Genomic DNA, 20,645 nt, shown 5'->3' on the forward strand with positions numbered 1-20,645 from the left:
ACCGGAGCAAGACAGAGCGAAAGGGAGTTAAATGGAATATATTTAACCGGGCTAACAAAAACTGGCCTACACCATGGGCATTGTGCCCTGGCAGCAGTGCCTACTCTAACTTCAATTATCAAGTGTCAGATGATCTGTAACGTATCACTGTATATGCGTTACTTTGGTTTATCGTCCCCTCCGAACGAACAGTTCCCAAACCGTCTGTCCTGCACTAGTGTCAGGGCGAAACCCCACTGAAGAATCTCGAGGATACATGTATTTCGCGGCCAACACCTGTATGATATATTGGACATTTATTAAACCCCTTTTCCTTCTACCACTATATCAGTTGCTAATTAGAGTTCGCCCTGTTCACATCTGCTGCTCCAGTTATCCAGTACTCCAGTAATCCCAATCTTACATTAATACAGTAATACAGTCATCCACCAGTCATCAGTTATGAAAGTATACAACATACCAGAAGAAGTGCCTAATTGACCCACAGTATCCACAGTCCAAAGCAGCAAACCAGTCAACAAGTCATCTCCATGTCTAACACCATCGAATAAAAGGAGGGGGGCGGGAGGATCATCATCTCCATCAACAACCTCAAGAGCCACATCACCGGACAAATATCCAGCCACTCCAGCAGAAAACAGATTTCAATTCGCAGGAGTCCAAAACACCAGACATGGAGGAATCTAAAGAGAGAGACGAATTTTTTTTTTTTTTTGCAGCTGTGTGGGGCACCCTATAATAAATTCTATTCACTGGTCGTAAATTGTAGTGAAAATTGTCGAAAGATTCAAAAAAAGAAGAAAAACCAATTTACTTTAAAGGAGAATGAATTAAATCTATGATTAACTTTAATTATTTTATCAGTGAACTGTTTAGACTGTAAAAATAAGATTAAAATACCTTCTCGTCGATCAGTTATTTAACAGTAGTTGATACGCCATCAGCTTCCATTCTAAAAACATATGGACCAAACTAGCAAACACGTTTCTTTTCAATTGTCTCCCATGGTTAACTCTCAAATAATTCATTTAGATAATTGATTCTGTTTACAAGGAATGTCGAGAGATTACTAATCACGAGTCTTCTATAATTTATTTTCCCAGTTACAAAATAGTTTTAGATTTTACTCGACCGAAATGCATACTTTGTATTCCTGATTGTTTTCAAATTTGAGTGAAGTCTGTGTCACTACAGGCCCGGGACTGTACAGCGCAGTGGACGCTTACGGCTGGCCCCAAGATCCATTCACTTAATTTGCTATTTGTTTATTTGGTGCAATGCCTATTTTCTGTCTTGTCCGCAGGTTTATCTTGTAGATTTTTGTTTTACGTGTAGTGCGGTCCTCCTGCACTTACTATTTAAAGGCACTGGACTCTCGACTATCAATGGCGTAGGTTCGAATCCCTGAGTGGGCGGAGAAGAATCCGTTCCTTATTGCTACATGTTAGATGGAGCGTCTGTCGGACAAACAAATAAAGGTGCTGCCTAGTCGTTCGGATGGAACCAAAAGCCGTGATCTACTCATGTAGACATTATCGAACATGTAAAAGAACCGTTGGCCGGTGAAACTCCATGGAGAGTATGCAGAAACTCCACTGCCCGGGCACAATTCTCCCCCCTGGCATTCCGCAGATGACCATCGAAAAATTAACCGAAGTATTATGTAGACGAGACGTTAAACCCCATCCCTTTCCTTTAAGACTAAGACATAATGTCATTCATATAGACTATAAATGTATTTTACAATGCAGTGTTATTGTTGTTTGTTCTGGTATGTATCTTTTTTTGTGTGTTCTACGTACATTGTTCTATTTTGTGTGTTCTTTTTTGTGTTCTATGTACGCTAGTGTATTCTACGTATGCAGTATGATATTTATGTCATTATTACAGTTTCGGTTACACACACATGTTAGCTTCTTGCATACATCCTTTGAAATTGTCTTGGCTTGATGATAAACATCTGAGGATAATTCTGTTGGGATTACTTAGAGATTAGGTGGTTGTTTTGATCTATTTTGTGAATATATAGAAGGAAATGCGATCTGTTTAACTTTACTTTTCACGAATAACAAATTTATCGGCATTATGTTGCGGTAATCGTTGTAATCAAGAGAATTTTTATGAATTAGGTAAGTTTTAGACATAAAACTAGAAACTAAGATTTGTTGGATATGTGAAATTCTATGAGGTGTTCTGTGAAGAGTACTTGCCTTTGTGAACGACACCCGTCGTTATTGAAACACTACTCACAGACTCAGAAGACTTCAGAAGTTAATAGGGGGATCACGTAGCTGAGTGGGTAAGACGCTGGCTCGCTATCCTGGAGGTCGGGTGTTCGATTCATGCATTGGCCGAGAAAGTTCATCCAGATTTTCCGGCGTGGTTTCCCCTTGTCAGAGATGCAGGACGGAGGGCCTGGCAAGGACAGCTTTCTAGTCGTTCGGATGGGACGAAAAACCGAGGCCTCGTGTACAAATTGGCGTGCACGTAAAATATCCCATGGCAGTTGGAATTCGATATAAGAGTAGGCCGCTGCCCGGGCAAAATTTCCCTCATAGCACACTGTATGGCGTATGCCCGTCTTCATTAGCCCAGTTTAGGAGCAAAACAGTAGGACGTTAAACTCCATTTCATTTCAGAAGTTAATAAGTTAATAAATATAACATTGATCATAGAGTTTATCACTGAGTCAAGAGTGACGTGGCTTGGTTTAAACAGTACGTATCTCGAAAAGGTTGTACAGTTTAAAGGCATACAGAATAGGATGCAAAAACAAGCCAAATAGGCTTATATTAATCTGGTTTGGATGTATGATATATGTACAATTTCATATTTTAGGCTTGTGTACGACAGCTGTAGGCCTGGGTTCGCATGTTTTATCTTCCCCGGTTTCCTCTTTATATAAAGATGTATGTCATAAACACATACCCTCTCACTCTATTCTATACTTGTAACAACCAAATGAATGGACCCGTTCCTGTGTTTCTAAATCTGGTTTCGTCCAATAACGTTAATTTGGGATTATATACATTGTTATAATATCACAGTAATTAGTTTCTTGTGACAAAATGGTTATCCAATTCCGATTCACTATAATGTTTTGATAAGTACCGATATATAACTAACTTAAAGGGGCATTTTGTAAGATTTATATAAATATCTGGCCATTCTCGCTATAATATTTCAAAAACAGACAATGCGAAATGAATATATTGAAAATGTCATTCAAATTACTTTATTTTGAGCGAAGGTATTATTAATGGTTGTAGTCATGATTCTATGTGTGTATTGTTCGTAAACACCGAACTGGTCATTCGAGTCTTCGTCTCGATTTTTAAAATAAATCATTAAATGGTCGATCCGTTCTAATCTACTTGAAATCGGGGCCATCCTTTGGCATTGAGAGTTGATTATGATCTTGCCACGTTAATAAATGTCTAATTAATAATGTTTATAACATTTAAGGCCCAAAGAAAGACCCACAATAGGCATGTGTAGCTCTGACATAATGCTTGTTTAAGAAAAGAGAAAGAGATATATGAGGTTTAACGTCCACTCGACACAAACTAGGTCATTACGGGAATGACATATCGTTCAATTGTATTTCAATAATTCGATTGCGCGTTGGGATCTTTAGCAGTGGGAGGAAACCGGAGGAGCCAAAGAAAACCCTCGAGGTTGGACAGGCGACTCTACTTCATGCCACTCCATTAACGATAATTTACTTTGTTTCATAAGTTTACGACTTATGACTAAATTTAACTGGAGTTCACTTTGCTGAGTATAAATTTAAAGTGTGTGTTACATAGGTATGGAACTGAATATCTCATTTATACACACTTCGGTCATTTTGAGACTAAAATATAATAATTCTCATTTTAATGCTTACGTTTGCAGTAATAGGCGGGGAATTTTGTCCGAACAGCGGCGTTTTCACTCGCCACCCATCATTATTCTTGAGAGAATAATCTCGATTTCGGGAATAAGGCAGGGAGTGGATGCAGCAGTTTCACACCACGCTGTCTTTTATTAAAGCACAACAGAGAAATGATTGTTTCTTTCTATTTAGTAGTACAGATCAACCTTGTATTGTTACAGAATGGACTCATATATCTTACTAGTTCAGGTGTTACCTGACACCTGATAAAATATCTTCTTGTCGATTAACTTGTATAATATATGTATGTATGTACAGATGTTATTATGTTGTTATAACTATTACAACTATCCACTATACCATTAGTCTCCGGTGTTGGCCGAGAAAGTTCCCGGGATTTTAAATAAGAAAATAAAATTTAACAATCTTCTTTTAGCGCTGTGATGTCCACTATGTAATATTGCTCTGTGGCGCTTCACATATTAAATTATAAACTAATTTAAGTTGCAAACGATATGCAAGATTGAACAAATGAGATATTAGGGCTTTCTTTTACATCATAAGGCAGTTTGTTCCATTCACAGGGAGATTCGTACTTAAATTCTCGTTAACCAAAACGAGTTCTGGTCGTAGTACAGATTAATTTATTATTTTGAGCTGATGATCTGAGCTTTCGGGGAGGTTTGTATGGATGTATGAGTTCCGTGAGATAGGCTGGTGAATTGGGATTGTTGAGGTTAGTTAAAAGTGAACATATTTATCTTGAAGGCTATACGATATTCAAGAGGTAGCCAGTTTACCTCAGATAGGATTGGAGATATATATTTCGCTCGGCAGACCATCCTTGCCACTTTGTTCTGAATTTTCTGTAGTTGATTGATATGACAGTCAGGTTAAGTGTATTAAAATAAATTGCAGTAATAAGGGGCAGATGGTTACAAACGCATTTATCAATAATTTGGTAGTTGATTTGTGTAGACTGTTTCTGATTTTACCGATTTTATACAGATAGAAATTTAGCTTCCTGGACACTTCTGACACATGATGCTTCAAATTTAGATTGCAATCCAAATTAACGCCAAGATTTCTAACCATATTTTCCGGCGTGGTTTCCCCTTGTCAGTAGTGCAGGACGGAGGAAATTGTCTAGAGATCCTGTGTACACATTGGTATACACGTAAAATAATTCGAAATAAGAGTAGACTGTAGCGCCGCTTAAATTTCACTCATAGAACACTTTATTCGTTCGTTCGTTCCCGGTGCTTAAGATCCGCTTCCACCTAGGGTGATATCTCAGACAAGTACACTGTATGGTGTATGTCCGTCTTTACTAACCCAGTCGGTACAGAAAGGTGGGCCGGTAACCCCATTTCATTTCATTTCTTCTACAATCATCAATTTCTGGCGTTTGCCGCGGAATGTAGGTAAAGCAACTTATAAATCAATATGGCTCTTTTACTTTCTACATAAATCAAAGACACTACTCACTTATTCCTGGCTTTATCTCAAGAATAATGAGGTGACACCATGTCACACAATTATATATGTACCTGGGTCATATATATTATATTACCGTCATATATCATGATAATTATCACCGTATTCTAAAAAAAACATTAGACGAAATACAGTAAGCATTTGATAACGTGTTTTCTTAAAATAACACAATTCACAAAAGACCAAAAATAGGAGAATATGATTTATGCTCAGTTTATCAGATCGTCTACCTGTCATGTGATAAATGCTGTATTTACACCATTTCTATTTTCATCATGAAAGGTGTGTGTATGTACCTATGGAGATAAAGATCGTTAGTCAAATTACTCAGAAAATAACAACTAAATCGATCATATCACAAATCACTGTTCGCTTCAGCAAGTAAGAAATTCTAAGAGAGGTAATAATAGTGTTTAGTCAAAATATTTCAAGTATTTCGGATTGTCAACCAATTTTTCTTTTCAAAAAACTAAATCAAATCATATTATCAAAAACCCCTATTCACTTCAAAGAGTAATAAAGTGTTTAGGATAGAGAGAGAGTAGGAGAGAGAGAGAGAGAGAGAGAGAGAGAGAGAGAGAGAGAGAGAGAGAGAGAGAGTTTAACGTCCACTCGACACAAATTAGGTCATTTCGGGACTAACACATGGTTCAATTTTATTTCAATAATTCGCTAACGCGTAGGCGTCTTTAGCAGTGGGAGGAGGAAACCGGAGGTCCAGAAGAAAACCCACGGGGTTGGACAGGCGCCCCTACTCCTTATCACGTACTGCCAGGGAATCGAAACCCCGCCAATTGACTCAATGACAGACCGTATGATACAGCCACGTGCTAACCTTTCGGCCATCCAGCCCCCGAGGGTAGGAGAAATACAATACTTTACTTGCGTATTACTTCTGTTAAAGGGCGTATGGCTCTATTTTTTGGACCCTTATAACAAACGAAAATCGATCTAAAAGCACATCAAGATTAATAAAGTGATTTATATGCAATTTTTGATTTTTTTTATTATTATTATTTTCTAGTCAATTATGTTTAGTGTAATACGCGAACAACCCAAATTGAACGACAGTCGTTTACGACTGCTTAGTCCATTCTTCACCCTTTTTTAAATTATTATTGTGTTGTTTGTGAATCGAATCCACAGAATACACGACTCGTGTAGTGATTATAAAATATTCACTGTGTCTTAAATATTGGATATTAGGATCCCATATTTTCACGGCAAGATAACAACATCAATATTGATTGAAATTCGTATTTATAATTTTAAATATTATGGAAAATATTAAGTTAAAGATTTAGCTTCCTTAATATGCATCTAAAATGCATTCCGCCATTATTGCCCCCGTAACCACTTGCCATGATTTGATACCATGTGTCACTAGGCTGATTTGTAATAGAAATAATGTCCCGTGTCCTGTTCGTTTAGCTGCCCTTATGAAAAAATAATCATTGTTATATTTGTATTAATTTTGACAACTTACATTTGTATGTCAATGCCAATGTGTTTTCTATTAACTTTGGCATTTTCATTTGTCTGTGTTGTTCGGTGAAACATTGTCTATTAACAAACCGTTTTCCATTTTCATTTAGTCATCTGAAAGCGATTGCGAAAGAAACCGAAACTTCTTTTCCAGACAAATGGGAGCTTATCAGCCTTCTGATCATCTCGACTGTCATGTCAATTACATTATTATATCGTTTTCCCTAAACATTAACAATCCTTAATCTATTTATATACATACATTTCATAAACATCATTATCGTTAACGACGACAGTAAAATACCAGACTTCCAGAAGACCTTATCGACACAATACCACACTATTCACATTAGGCTTCACGAACGTCACTGCATTCTTTCTTTGTAAAGGTGCATACAAAAACGAAAGAGGCCACACTTCCAAGAGATTGTTTAATGCATGTTTGACATTCTATGCCCTAGATTTTGAAAGCGTACCAGGGATATAATTTTTGTACAGGATAGGTTTCCTGAACGTGATCACTTTAACATACATAAACCCTTGTATGTGTTGTTTCATTAATAGTTTGACAATTGTTATGGTTAGTTACACTGGATCATTGGGATAGGATATGACGTTAGTTAATTACAGAGTAAGGTTAGAAAATTTTAAGTTCGTCTAGTCTCACTGGGCACATCAGTTATATAAACCACTCCGGATGGTGACGATTAATTGGCATGTGCACCAAACCGATAACGGTCCTAAATGGCGCATTAACTTTTCACAATCCGGACTATGCGGGGGGGGGGGCAGTATAACAACGCAACTACTAAAACAAGAAAATTTAAGTATAAACTATGAGCGGCATTCTAAAGATGATATAGTCATGTTGAATGATTTTTACGACATGTTCGTGTCTTCTATCATCGCATTTATGTGTTTACCTGATGTCTCTGTGTTTACCAACGCTAATGTTTCTGTGTTTACCAACACTGATATTCTATTATAATGTTGTAGTCCATGAAGGGTAGTTGTCTTTTCGAAACAACCGCTACTATTTTACGGTAAGAAAATATGTGCCTTTAATGACGCTCATGCACCGTAACACTAATTTGTCTTTTGATTTGATTTCCTTTTAGGATATATTTTTTTTTATAAACACGTCTAGTGTTGGTAAACTGGGGGTGGGGGTTGGTGATAGGTGTTTAACAATTAACAATGCACACGTTATAAATAGACCTAGTATAGACAAATGGATTTAAGGAAATATCTAAGGAATTTAACTCAATGTTTGCATGTTTATTTTGGGTCCAGCGCGGACCAGAAAGAGACGTATATATAGTTCGTGTAAATATCAGTTGATGTATATCGAGTAGACCCGTGCCTTATTTGCACTGTATTTAGAAATAGAAATTCTGACTTACATGTAGTGATAATATAGCTTTGAAGTACCTTATCACCACATCATACTAATTAAACAACTATTTGCAGTAAATAGATTGTATATTGAAGTAAGTTTAGTCAGCTTAAAAATATATGTGCAACCTTTCAGTTTATAGAACAAAAATTGTACTATGGACGATTTTGTTGATAACATTGGATGGGATACATGGAATCGGTTTAATAAACCCGTACCCGATATGGACCGGGACCACCTCACTTCAGGTAGCATCTATTGTCCCAGGACAGAGCAAGGTTCGATATATCTACACTGGTGAGAGTGTACCTGTATTGTCTCAGATTTGCACGAGTAATCCACTGTTCCGTCCTAGTAGTTTATTAATCATGAGGTATTGTCCAGTGGCGAGGAAACAGAGGTGCCCAGATTCAGATGGATGATGCTCGATCATGAAGCGAACACTCGAGGGGTATGTTTGCTAAGGAAAGATCGAGTAATGTTCACCCAAGATAGGTTTGGGTTCATTTATTCCAATCCCCGTGAATTTGATACAAGTTCTGAGGTACTGATTTGCATGTACTTGATTTATTTCAGCAGACACGACCAGGATGGTGAGAGCGATGTTGATGCTGATACATGAGTGATAAAGAGAAGATTATCAATATGAAAGGACCAATACACCTAGTTGTATTGGGAAAGGAAGGTGTTGGTAAAACAGGTGGGTCATTAACGTTTGCTTATATTAACATCACTACGTAATCCAAGGTTGGCAATATGGGCGACAAAATCCAGGGTTACCACCAAGGACATCATAATACAAGATTACTACAAGCGAGCACGGAATACAAGGTTACTACAAGGGACCACGGAATATTAAGTTACTACAAGGAATCACGGAATACAAGATTACTACAAGCGATCACGGAATGCAAGGTTACTACAATGGACCACGGAATACAAGGTTGCTACAAACGACCACGAGGGACCACGGAATCCGCCAATATATCTCTTGTCAGTGGTGCGGGATGGGTGGAACGAACAACCAAGGTCCCCTATGCACTTTTAAGTACACGTCAAAAAAGGTAGGCGGAAACACCGCTGTCCGGGCAAATTATGCTTCATGCCTCATTGCATGGCGTATGTAGTCTTCAGTCAGGTATGTACAGAAAAGTATGACGTCATTCCATTTTAAATATAATATTTTAACATTTCAGCACTTGTAGTGAGATTTTTAACTAAAAGATATTTAAGTGAATATGCCCAAACAGAAGAGGCGATATATGAAAGAAGTTTGTCTGTGGATGAAAGGAATACAGCTTTAAGAATCACAGATATAAGTGGAAAGGTATCAAATACAAAGATAATATTATATCACACATCGTATATTTAATAGAATAAGAAACATCATAAAAATAATATGATAAAGATAAACGTCACGTAGCAAAGTGCCAACTTGGCTTTTCTACGAGCAATCACTACACAGCAACATCTTCACTGAGTTCTGTAATTCTCTCCCCTATTTGTAACGACAAAAAGCCCGACAAGTTATAACCATCTGATTGAAGGACGTTGACCATTTCGATTTTTAACATTCCAATGGTCTTAATCGTTATAACGACAAAGAGCCCAACATGAAAACAGACAAACAAAGCAATTACTATGATTAGATGAACTGCATTCATTAATCAGTGGAAATAATTACTAGTCTAAATCCATATGACTCTGATAAATATAACCTCATTTTAACAACTACTTTAATTTCATGCAGATACGGCTCAATGTATGCATATTTCTGTTTAAACATATTTTTTTACGCCCACATTTTCATGTGGACGTCGCCCCTGCCCGTCCGTCCAGACGTCCGTTCATCCACAATTTGTTTTTGGACACTCTAGATGTCACATTTTTTTAAATTAAAATATAGGTCTGTCTCCCAAGGATTTCGGTATCTTCCGATATTGGCACATATCGGACCATAACTTCAGGAATTATGGCCCCTGATTGTACGAAAAATCACTCTGAAAGTCACAATTTTCATCTGATTTTGATGACCAATTTTGATCCGATATTGATGAAACTTGAAATACATGTTAATAACCCAAGGATCTTTGGTTCCTGTCGATATTCGCGCATATCGGATCGTAACTTCCTGAATTATGGCCCTTGATTGTACGAAAAATCGCTTTTTTTAGCTTGTTCTCTATCCATCTCTTGCAAAATATGGGCGTATCCTGCCTGCCAACCGCTGGTTTAAATAAACAAAGAGAATAAACCATGGTATTTGTGACATTGAAAATGGTAAAAAGGGCTTGATTATAATAAATGAAGACTATAGTTAGTACCGGGTTGCTGCATCGATATATTACCTTTATCAGAGCTATGTTGAGATTGTTGTTCTTTAGCATTAATGGTTTTTTTGTGGGATGGCAATCTGCCTTCGTTCAAATTTAATAAACTAAAACTACTAATAACCCGCTTCATATATCGGAACAAAAATAATTTATATTGATCCAAGTTAAAGAGGCCCCTGCACTAAATGTAAAACTAAAATGATTTGTCTTGCGATACAGCGTACCACACTAGAGAAATAAAAATACCAGAGCAACCATCAGAAAATATGGAGACAGCCTCTTTTTCATTCTGATTAAAATACAGTTCTATATTTCGTTTCGTTTTTTATATACTTTCGATGGTCTACACTACATGTGAAGATCTTACCAGTTATAGCGGTTTTTAACCCTATGGCTTCAGACATTGATTAATCAATCAGCGTTGACGTTTCTAGTGGTTTGCCCACAGTTCCATGCATCGGACGCCAAAAAGTCACCGTAACAGATGGTTTCATTGGCTAATACCCCACGCCACCCCCCAATCAGGTTATATAACAACTCTTCCAGATCCTGGATTAGTTCAGACAAATAAAACGAAATTTTGAACTATAAAAAACGAAACGAAAAAGGATTTGTGTTTAATCAGATTGCTTCTTTTTAAGAAATCAATTGTCCTGGAATTTTCAGACCATAGGAAAATAATACTTTGGGTTTGTAAAGTCGTTTGGTTTTCTTTTTTTATTTATTTATTTATATCTATTTTTAGGATGTAGAGAGAAAGGCAGCTAACAAAGAAATATTAAATAAAGTTGATGGTGTGATAGTTGTATATTCTATAATAGATAGACATAGTTTTGATGTAGCAAAAAATATCATACATTGGTTACAGCGAGAGCGTCGACCAGCCCCTGCCATTCCAGTTTTACTACTTGGTAACAAATGTGACTTGGGACACAGACGGTAAGTATTATATCTACCATCGGGAAATGGATAGGAGCCGCAGTGGCTTAGTGAGTAAAAGTTGGCTCGCTAACCCGGAGATCCCATGTTTGATCGCGGTATGGGCCAAGAAAATTTCATCCTGTTTTCCGTCGTGGTTCAGACTTGTGCTAAGACAACGTATAATCGTTCGGATGTGTGCACGTACAAGAAGCCTTGGAAGTTGGAATTTGACATAAGTGAAGGCTTTAGCGCCACTGTCCGGGCAAAATTCCCCGTCTTCATAATCCCAGTCGAAGCAGATGAGTAAGACGTCAAACCCCATTTTATTTCATTTCATTTCGCATCATGAATTTCAAATTATAATTCAACCACCCGATTTTCATTTACCCAAAGAGTTATACTTATGACTTTGTTCCATACAATACAATAAAACAATTGGGAATCGCATTGTCCACGGATAGCGTTACATGCCGTATTTATGTTGACGGCATACTTGTTTTGTAAAATTTGATGGTGAATACTTAATCTATATAACATTCTCTTACAAAACCCAAACTTTCAAAAATATTGTCTAACTAGAAGATATAAAATCGGTACACCAAAAATCGAGTCCCAGAACTTGTAAATGGGTACACCGATTCAAAAGGTCATATCTCAGTCAATATAAATGCTAAAGTCAAATAAGTTGGTATGTAACAATTTTTTTTTTCATAATATTCTTATGAAGTTACCTGACAAGCACTGGTCCACTTGACATGGAATCACGCAGGTCTTTTAGTATGATGGATACAAATACAATTGTTTTATAAATTAAGATCTAGCTGTGGCCCAAATGCTCGAAAATGTCCAAGATGAACTTGTGCTTTAAATGTCAGTGACCTCGGTGTTTGTAGGGATAGGACACGAGACTCAGACAGGAATGTCTCGAATTCGATATACGGAGAGGACCTAGAAGAAAGCCTTTTTAATGAAAGTAAAACATTCCTTGGTATTAGAAAACGACACTGGTCGGGAAAAATCACCCCACTATTACAAATAACAATATGCGTTGCAGTGACCATGTTGGCGAAAGAAAGTTAAACTCTGCTATTTAAGTGTGAATTTTCTGCTTTAGTTTTATTAAAGAGTACTTAAATTTTAAATCAGCCGAGGCGTTACAGTTTAGCCGTTTAAAATGGAAGTATTACAATTGCATTTATTGCATATTGATCTTTATGTCACGTTTGTAAAAAGATTAACCATATATAACGAAGAGAGAAATGCCAAAGTTATTGGCTTTTAGTGTCTGTTTGTTAAGGGCAAAACAGTTTAAAATTTTCGAATTAGGAGTACTGTCTAACCTGTTTCTATCTCACATTCACCTTTGATAAAGTTATTCCACGAAATCATTCACCCTCGTTGGGAATATTAGTCATATTATAAGACAGAATATAATTGTATCGGAAAGGTACAAATAAATGAGGCATTTATTGTATATCTCATTATAAATAACTAAAAGTTACAATAAGCATGTGTTAATGGGCATCCATTATATTGATAAACAGTGCCACCTGTTGGTAAGGATAAGATACACAGTGTTATTAAGGTACCATGGTTATTTTAATTCAGACTTACGTGACGTATGTAATCTATGTGTTCTATTTTAGTTCAAGCACCTATTCACGTTCTAATCTTACATCTCAAAAGTCCCAAAAGTGCCAACATAGTGCGTTTAACTATGCAGATAGATATTTAATATACTGGTTTATGACCACAATACACCATTTATTTCCCCATTGACTCTAATGTTAATTATCGTCTCTTCTACCACAGATGGAGCAAGATGTGGCAACCTCCTGCTCAAAACGATGTATAGGTTCACCGTAAAAATTTTGAGACAACTGAAGTAGCGTAATTGTCGGTCCTACATTTAAACGTAACCAACCTCTTAACACTCCTATTCTTCCGTCTGAAACTCATGAATATTTACAAAACAAAAACTAATAGAAAATGTATATTCAAACCCTTTTCTCGACTCTAAACCTAAAAGTCAACAAAAATCGCCATGCAAAGAGAAGAAAGGTGAAAGGTAGAGAAAGGCTGTTTATAACATTTGCACTATATTCGTGTAGGAATTAATGGTGTCCTGTTTACAATATGACACAGCGATGGACACCTTTACTCATTCGTCACATACAGGTATATTTTGGTCCGATCCCGCACATAGTATTTTCACTCCCGCATTAAAATATTTAACATCAATTGTCGCATAAATATCGATCAATAGGCCAATATCCCGATGACGAATCAGGCTCTCCACATAATATTGAGATACTATTGACGAGACAAACTGACAAATTTTGATATATATATACTTAAAAGTCGTGTGGCACCTATCCCTTTTTCAGCAAACAAAACAGCAGAGATAGGGAATGTTGAAATTAAAAACAACTGTTTTCACAAAATATCACCAGATTTTGTTTCAATTCCTACTTGATGATATACTTGGACTGAACTGTATATATATAATTTTTTTTCATATATACTTTGCTAGGGCTAAGCCCCTTTAAATTTCCTATAATATAATGCATTATCAGGTGGATAACGATAAATATGGACAGCATTACATAATACCTAGGAGATGTGTGTTTAGAAAATACATAAAGAACATTACCGGCTTGGAAACAGATAAGCTATAAACACCGAACACCTGGGCATTATGGTTGCATTAGGCTGTACTTAGCCAACCCTAAATAAGATAGTTACGTCATTCTCGATCACCGGCTCATCGTGTCCAGGTCGACCGTCTCAGAATTTTAGTAACCATTAACATTCGAGGTTAGTTTATAGGCCCAGAATGGACGGCGGTTATATACATTCTAAACAAACACAATAAAAGTTGTAGTCTACCGTACAGCATATTGGTCCAAAGACCATTAAAATCGATATATTAACGGAACTTATGGCAAATTCAACAACCACTGTGCCATTTGGGTCGATATTACTCAACAAAATTCAGAAATCAAAATATTAAGACATGAATCGCCTTGGTGGAGTTAAATTTCGAAGTTCAATATTTCACACCATAAACTGGAAAAAAAAGGGAATTTTAAATTTATCCCATTTCTGTTTGTGTCAGCTACGCATCAAATTGTCTTAGAAGTGTGCAATGCAACACACTATTTTTAAACATTTCATATATAAAAACCAAAACAACAATTTGTGTATGAAACTGTTAGAAGCACTTATAAATTTAATTGCTCGGGAATTAAAAACAAACACATATGCAGGGTATCTTTAGATATATTGCTGGGACCAGTAAGCCATTTGATAACTTCAAACAGAAAACAATCTGATTCACCATAATTATACACAAGAACCAAATTTGACTATTTTAATGTGCATATCAAACCCAGGGAGAGCTGCCAAGATATCATCATCTGGGTCGTGTAAAACAGTAAACATCACGTGACCGCGATTTCAGTTACATAGTACATAGTACACTAAAATACTCCAACGAAGAAAGAGAGGGGGAAAGAGGTGGGGTTTAAAGTCCACTCGACACGAATTAGGTTATTTCGGGAAAAATATATGGTTCAATTTTATTTTATTAGTTCGCTTGCGCGTAGGGGTCGTTAGCAGAGGGAGGAAACCGAAGGACTCGGAGAAAATACACGACGTTGGAAAGGCGACTCTACTCCTTGCCACTTACAAGCGGGGAATCGAACCCATGCCTCTAGACTCAATGATGCATCGCGCAGGCCACCCAACACCAATACTCCAACAAATCTTCTCCCTTACGCAAATATGGATTCCATTTACTTTCCGCAGCGAAGCCAGGATAAAATGCATCCATTAAGACTATTGGGTACCCCTATGATGTAGACTTTATAGGATGCAGATACTCAGTGATGTACTTTTCGAAGGACAATAATAGTCTCTTGATAATCGATTTAACTCATATCAGATGGAAAAAGGTTCAAAGTTCACAGGGCACAATTTCTTACTGAACAACGTTCTGACAAGGATTCTCATGTTTGTATCATTGTTCGACAGCGAATCGTTCCCCAGTAATAAACTGAAATGAAATGGGATTGAACGTCCTACTACTGTTCTGTTCCGACTGGACTAATGAAGACGGGCATACGCCATACAGTGTGTCATGATGGAAATTTTACCCGGACAGCGGCGCTACGGCCTACTCTTATATCGAATTCCGACTGCTAAGGGATCTGATCTTTTACACTGGACCTCGGTTTTTCATCCGAACGACAAGACAGCTGTCTTTGTCAGGCCCTCCCGTCCTACACTACTACAAGGAAAAACCACGCCGGAAAACCCGATGAACTGTCTCGGCCAACACCGGGAGCGAACCTGCGACCTCCAGGCTAGCGAGCCAGCTTCTTATCCACTTAGCCACCGTGGCTTTCCACAGTAATAAACAATAATTGTATTACATAGAATTGTGTCCTATGAAAAAGATACGTAATAAACAGTAACTGGTTTGTTCAGATATTGAAAATATATTTGATTGTACTATTTTTAGGGTGGTGGAAAGTCCTGGTTTAGACAGTCCTGATTGGCAGGAATCTGACTCCTTTCTTCGATTTGAATGTTCTGCTTGTGATGACGTAGATGGTGTTGATGACGTGTTTACAAAATTCATAAGAAAAGTAAGTAATGGCTGTTCTTCATTAACTGTAATATTTTGAAAACACCACCATCTGTAATGTCCCAGGCTAAAGACAGTTGATTCCAGGGTTTAAGTTTCAAATAAAAATTCACCTGAGTGATAATACGTCAGATATGAGGTCATAATGTCAAGTCTTAACTTATTCATAGATTGACATCCCCAACCAACAACCCAGATGGTCTTATTTGATGGTTAACGCGTGTGTGTTACATCATAATGTCAAGTGGCGTGATTTCGATTTCCCCGCCTCTACGTGACAAGGTGTAGGGTCGCCTGTGTTAGTCCCAAAATGACCTAATTTGTGTCGAATGGACGTTAACGCCACCCCCTCTCTCTCTCTCTCTCTGTCTCTCTCTCTCTTTCCCCGTGGAGCTAACGCCATCCATACGGGATCTAGGTGCGGATCGCGTTCTCTCCCTTCCCGTGGACAGTTCATATGCGACCGGAATCAAAGACTACATCTTGGCGAAGCAAGATTGGTTCTTCTAGTTACATAGTTTATGGAGTAGTATATCTTGAAGATGGTAAACACTATCTGTTCTCCGATTTGACACACTGTTATTGGAAAAAACATTACCGACCAAATGAGGGTGAGCTGGGGGTTGGATGACCGAATGGTTAGCACGTGCGCGCTGTATCATTAGGTCTGTCATTGAGTCAGCGGACGTAATTTCGATTTCCCGGTTGTACGTGAGGTGTAGGGTTGCCAGTCCAACCTCGTGGGGTTTTTCTGGGTCCTCCGGTTTCCTCCCACTGCTAAAGACCCCTACGCGCAAGCGAATTATTGAAATAAAATTGAACCATGCGTTAGTCCCGAAATGACCTAATTTGTGTCGAGTGGACGTTAAACCCCATTTCTCTCTCTCTCCCTCTGGTATAAATATAACTGCCATACAAACAAATGTGAAACGAAAGTAGGAAATGAACTATGTTTATCTAGACTGATATTTTAAAAATAAAACAGTACAGTTATGAAATAACCTATAGACAGGGCTGATAATGAGACAATATGAAATAGACAGGGGTGATAATAAGACGATATGAAATAGACAGGGGTGATAATAAGACGATATGAAATAGAAAAGAGTGATAATAAGACAATATGAAATAGACAAGGGTGATAATAAATATGAAATAACCTATAGACAGGGGTGATAATAAGACAATATGAAATAGACAAGGGTGATAATAAATATGAAATAACCTATAGACAGGGGTGACAATAAGACAATATGAAATAGACAAGGGTGATAATAAATATGCAATTTATAACCAATACAATATGTTTCTTTACAGATACAGGAAAAGAGAGACCCTTCTAGCAAACCACAGAGAAAAGTTAATCACTCGTCCGGACTCGGATCGCCGACGCAACTTCGTGCTGCCATCAGACGGCGTTTCAGTGTTTTTAATCGTGATCGAACAACATTATGAAATCATGTGACCAAACGTGAATGCTAGGCCGTATTCTAATAGCCCCCATGTCTACGTTTTATTTAAATACAGAAATTAAACTGTTTTCGTGTATGGGTTCCTCATTGATAGCTTATGGATGAAATTATTTAAAATAGATGTGTCTGTATGAACAGTTTATTGGAATACATTATACGAGAAAGAAATTTGATTATATACTGTTGAACGGTCTTGTAATGTTGATATTCTATATAAACTGTCACCGAAAAACAGGCTGTCATACAGATATAATGAAATTATTTAAACTGTGAAAATTTCCAATCTGCCAACTTACAGCGAACACTATAAAGTTGTTTTTACTTCAGATAAAAGTCGTTTCATTATGATAAGAAATCAGGAGTTATTTCCCATAAAACTATATTCATTAGACTAAGTAAACAGAGAGAGAGAGAGAAAGAGAGAGAGAGAGAAAGAGAGAGAGAGAGAGAGAGTACATAAACTATGTTATTTCGGAAGTAATATTTGGTACAGTTTTATTTCAATAATTCGCATGCGTGCATGGATTTTTCTTTAGCTTTGAAACAAAATTGGACGACCCGGAGAAAATCCACGTCAGACCATACCAGTCACCTACTCGGCCATGTCTATTAAGGTGTTTCATTAGTATTTGTTTATGTGTGTTTTTGGTCAACGCCATCTATGGGAGAAGACTGTCTGCGACGTCATCAAAAATATAAAACCTGGACTACAAAACAAATCAAATAATATATAAAAAGATAATTATTTCTTTGTAGTTTTTGATGAAATAATTTTATATATTATTGATGTAAATATGTAATTATTATGTTGCATTTAATATATATTTATAGTAACGCCATGACGTTACGTCTATTGTTCTACGTAATCTTTCATAAATAAAAATGGCTGTGTTCGAGTCCGACTTGTGTGTTTTTTTTCTTATTATTCTATTTCATTTTCTTTTTCTCTCATTTAAGTAAGTTTTTCTCCATTTTCAGTTATTTTTGCACATGTCAAACGACGGAAATACTATATACCGGAAAACACCATTTTATACTGAATACCGGAAAACACCGGAAAAACACTAAATACCGGAAAACACACTAAATACCGGAAAATGCCCTAAACAGGTAACCCGGAGACTGGCTCCCTAAATAGGTAACCGGGAGCCTGGTCCTCTGTGTGCCTGGGTTAGGGTTAGGGTTAGTTTCCGGTTTATAGTATAGCCCTTCTCCGGGTTACCTATATAGGGTGGTTTCGGATATTTAGTGTGTTTTCCGGTAGTTAGTGTTTTTCCGGTGTTTTCCGGTATTCAGCATAACATGGTGTTTTCCGTTAGTTTTCCGGTATATAGTATAGCCCGTCAAACGACGACAAAGTCGGACTTTTAAATAACCCACTTCCGTTCTTATGCAATAGAGTTGGGTCGGAGCGTTCTCCTCGTCTCTCATGGTGGGTTACAGTTAGGTCATCTCATCTCAACTTTAAATGTAAAAAAGTTTGACTAATATCAACATAAAAAATATCCTTGATAGTCTCGACTGTAGCTAAGCAGTAAGTACAAATGTTTGGACGGGGAGGGGAAGTGGTGGTGGGTCTTGCGGGGGTATACTATTACTACTAATGATGAAGCTAAAAGTTGCCTAAGACTCATACACGGTAAATGTAACGTAAATGAGCCATGGAGCGAACGAATCGACAAAATAACTTGTCAAATTGCATAAATCTGACAACATTGTTTACTTTGAATAGAACTTCAAACTTTCAACCGATCAGAGGCCGAATAGATGTGGAATTCGCGTCCGGGAAACACACTGATTAGACTTCCAGCATTTAAATGGTCAAACATGAATTTTATTATAATATTAAGAATTTATTTGACAGACATATATTTATGTGTACAGAAGAAGAATTTGAGGAGTGCTCTCGGTAAATTTAGACTTAGCCCATATAAACTCCTACTCCTCGCAGTGTTTCGTTTGATTAGACCTAATCCCACTCAAACACTGCCGTAACGAAAGCAAATTTCTGTTCCAAATTATGACTGGCCAATAGCCCGATTAACAACCAATCCTTAACTGCGTAACAATATCATTCAGGTTTAAACAGAGCTCAATTGATATGTTTACATAACGTTACGTCATGAATCACGAGATTTATTACGCCTAGGACCGGAGGAAGCATTTCTTGATAGGGGTCAGGGGCTACTATCCTAGGACGTTGGACGAGTGTCCAGGGGTCGCCTAGGCCCCGGAAGCTCCTGGGGATCTAGAAACACTTTCTGGCTAATGAAATTACTCAGCAATGTTTCAAAATCCCTTACCATGCAAGCACATTCGATGGTGGCTTTTTGTGATGCTGAACTTGACAAATATACTAAACAGCAAAAAAAAAAACAACAAAAAAAAAACGTCAGTACGATTTCAAAATCAGAGAGTCACTTTAAATAAATCATTCTAGAAAACGACTTCCTAAATGGATCAAAGCAATTTTTGGTGAACAGTATGTTGACACATTAGTGATTAATTACATCAAAATTCCAAGACATTACGAGAAGGTTTAGAGTCTACGGCAATGGATGTTCTCTCTGGTGAGACGTCGGCGCTCTGTATCGGTACGGATGCGTCTTCCGTGTGTTCCCACTGTCTGACGTGCTGTCTCAGATGCCTGCGTGAAGGGATTCTGCATGTGCTTTCGCACAACATGGCGATCTTGTCGCCTTGTGGTAATCCTTGGTCTACCAATTCGGGGGCGATCATCCGTGGTGTTGGTGGCCCGAAAGCCTTGCTGAAGCCTGTAGATGATCCGAACATTGACCTGGAAGTGATTGGAAACGGCTTGGGCAGTGTGGCCAACGTCGATTCTTCCAATCGCTTGGTTCCTCTGAGCTATCTTGCGTAGTGGCATGCTACTGACGTTGTAGTGTGAATGATTCAACCGGTTAAGGGCTGCATTTTATAGGGCTGGTCTCGGTGAACAGCACGTAAAGCATCGAGTTACATGAAAATCATGGAGAACACATTACCATCTCAG

At 37.6% G+C, this 20,645-nt stretch overlaps 1 protein-coding gene across 10 annotated transcripts in view; it reads left to right on the forward strand.

The window, feature by feature from the left end:
- The window catches only part of LOC126823223 (ras-related and estrogen-regulated growth inhibitor-like protein), a 34,656-nt gene extending 16,128 nt beyond the window's left edge, over positions 1-18,528 (forward strand). Inside the window, exons 1-6 of one of the 10 annotated variants that reach the window (XM_050551890.2) lie at positions 1,890-2,129; positions 8,832-8,955; positions 9,452-9,582; positions 11,334-11,527; positions 16,035-16,161; positions 17,478-18,528. In XM_050551890.2, coding sequence (XP_050407847.1) covers positions 8,874-8,955; positions 9,452-9,582; positions 11,334-11,527; positions 16,035-16,161; positions 17,478-17,615 — 672 coding nt within the window. In that variant the 5' untranslated portion in view covers positions 1,890-2,129; positions 8,832-8,873 and the 3' untranslated portion in view covers positions 17,616-18,528. Of the gene's footprint in view, positions 1-1,889; positions 2,130-7,363; positions 7,496-7,748; positions 7,903-8,237; positions 8,350-8,472; positions 8,553-8,831; positions 8,956-9,451; positions 9,583-11,333; positions 11,528-16,034; positions 16,162-17,477 lie in introns of those variants that run through there. The other 9 variants (XM_050551898.2, XM_050551892.2, XM_050551895.2 and 6 more) reach the window with 9 other exon arrangements.
- The last annotated feature ends 2,117 nt before the right edge of the window (positions 18,529-20,645 follow it).

The sequence above is a fragment of the Patella vulgata genome, chromosome 6 (genome assembly GCF_932274485.2).
Source record: "Patella vulgata chromosome 6, xgPatVulg1.2, whole genome shotgun sequence".
Taxonomy (NCBI): domain Eukaryota; kingdom Metazoa; phylum Mollusca; class Gastropoda; family Patellidae; genus Patella; species Patella vulgata.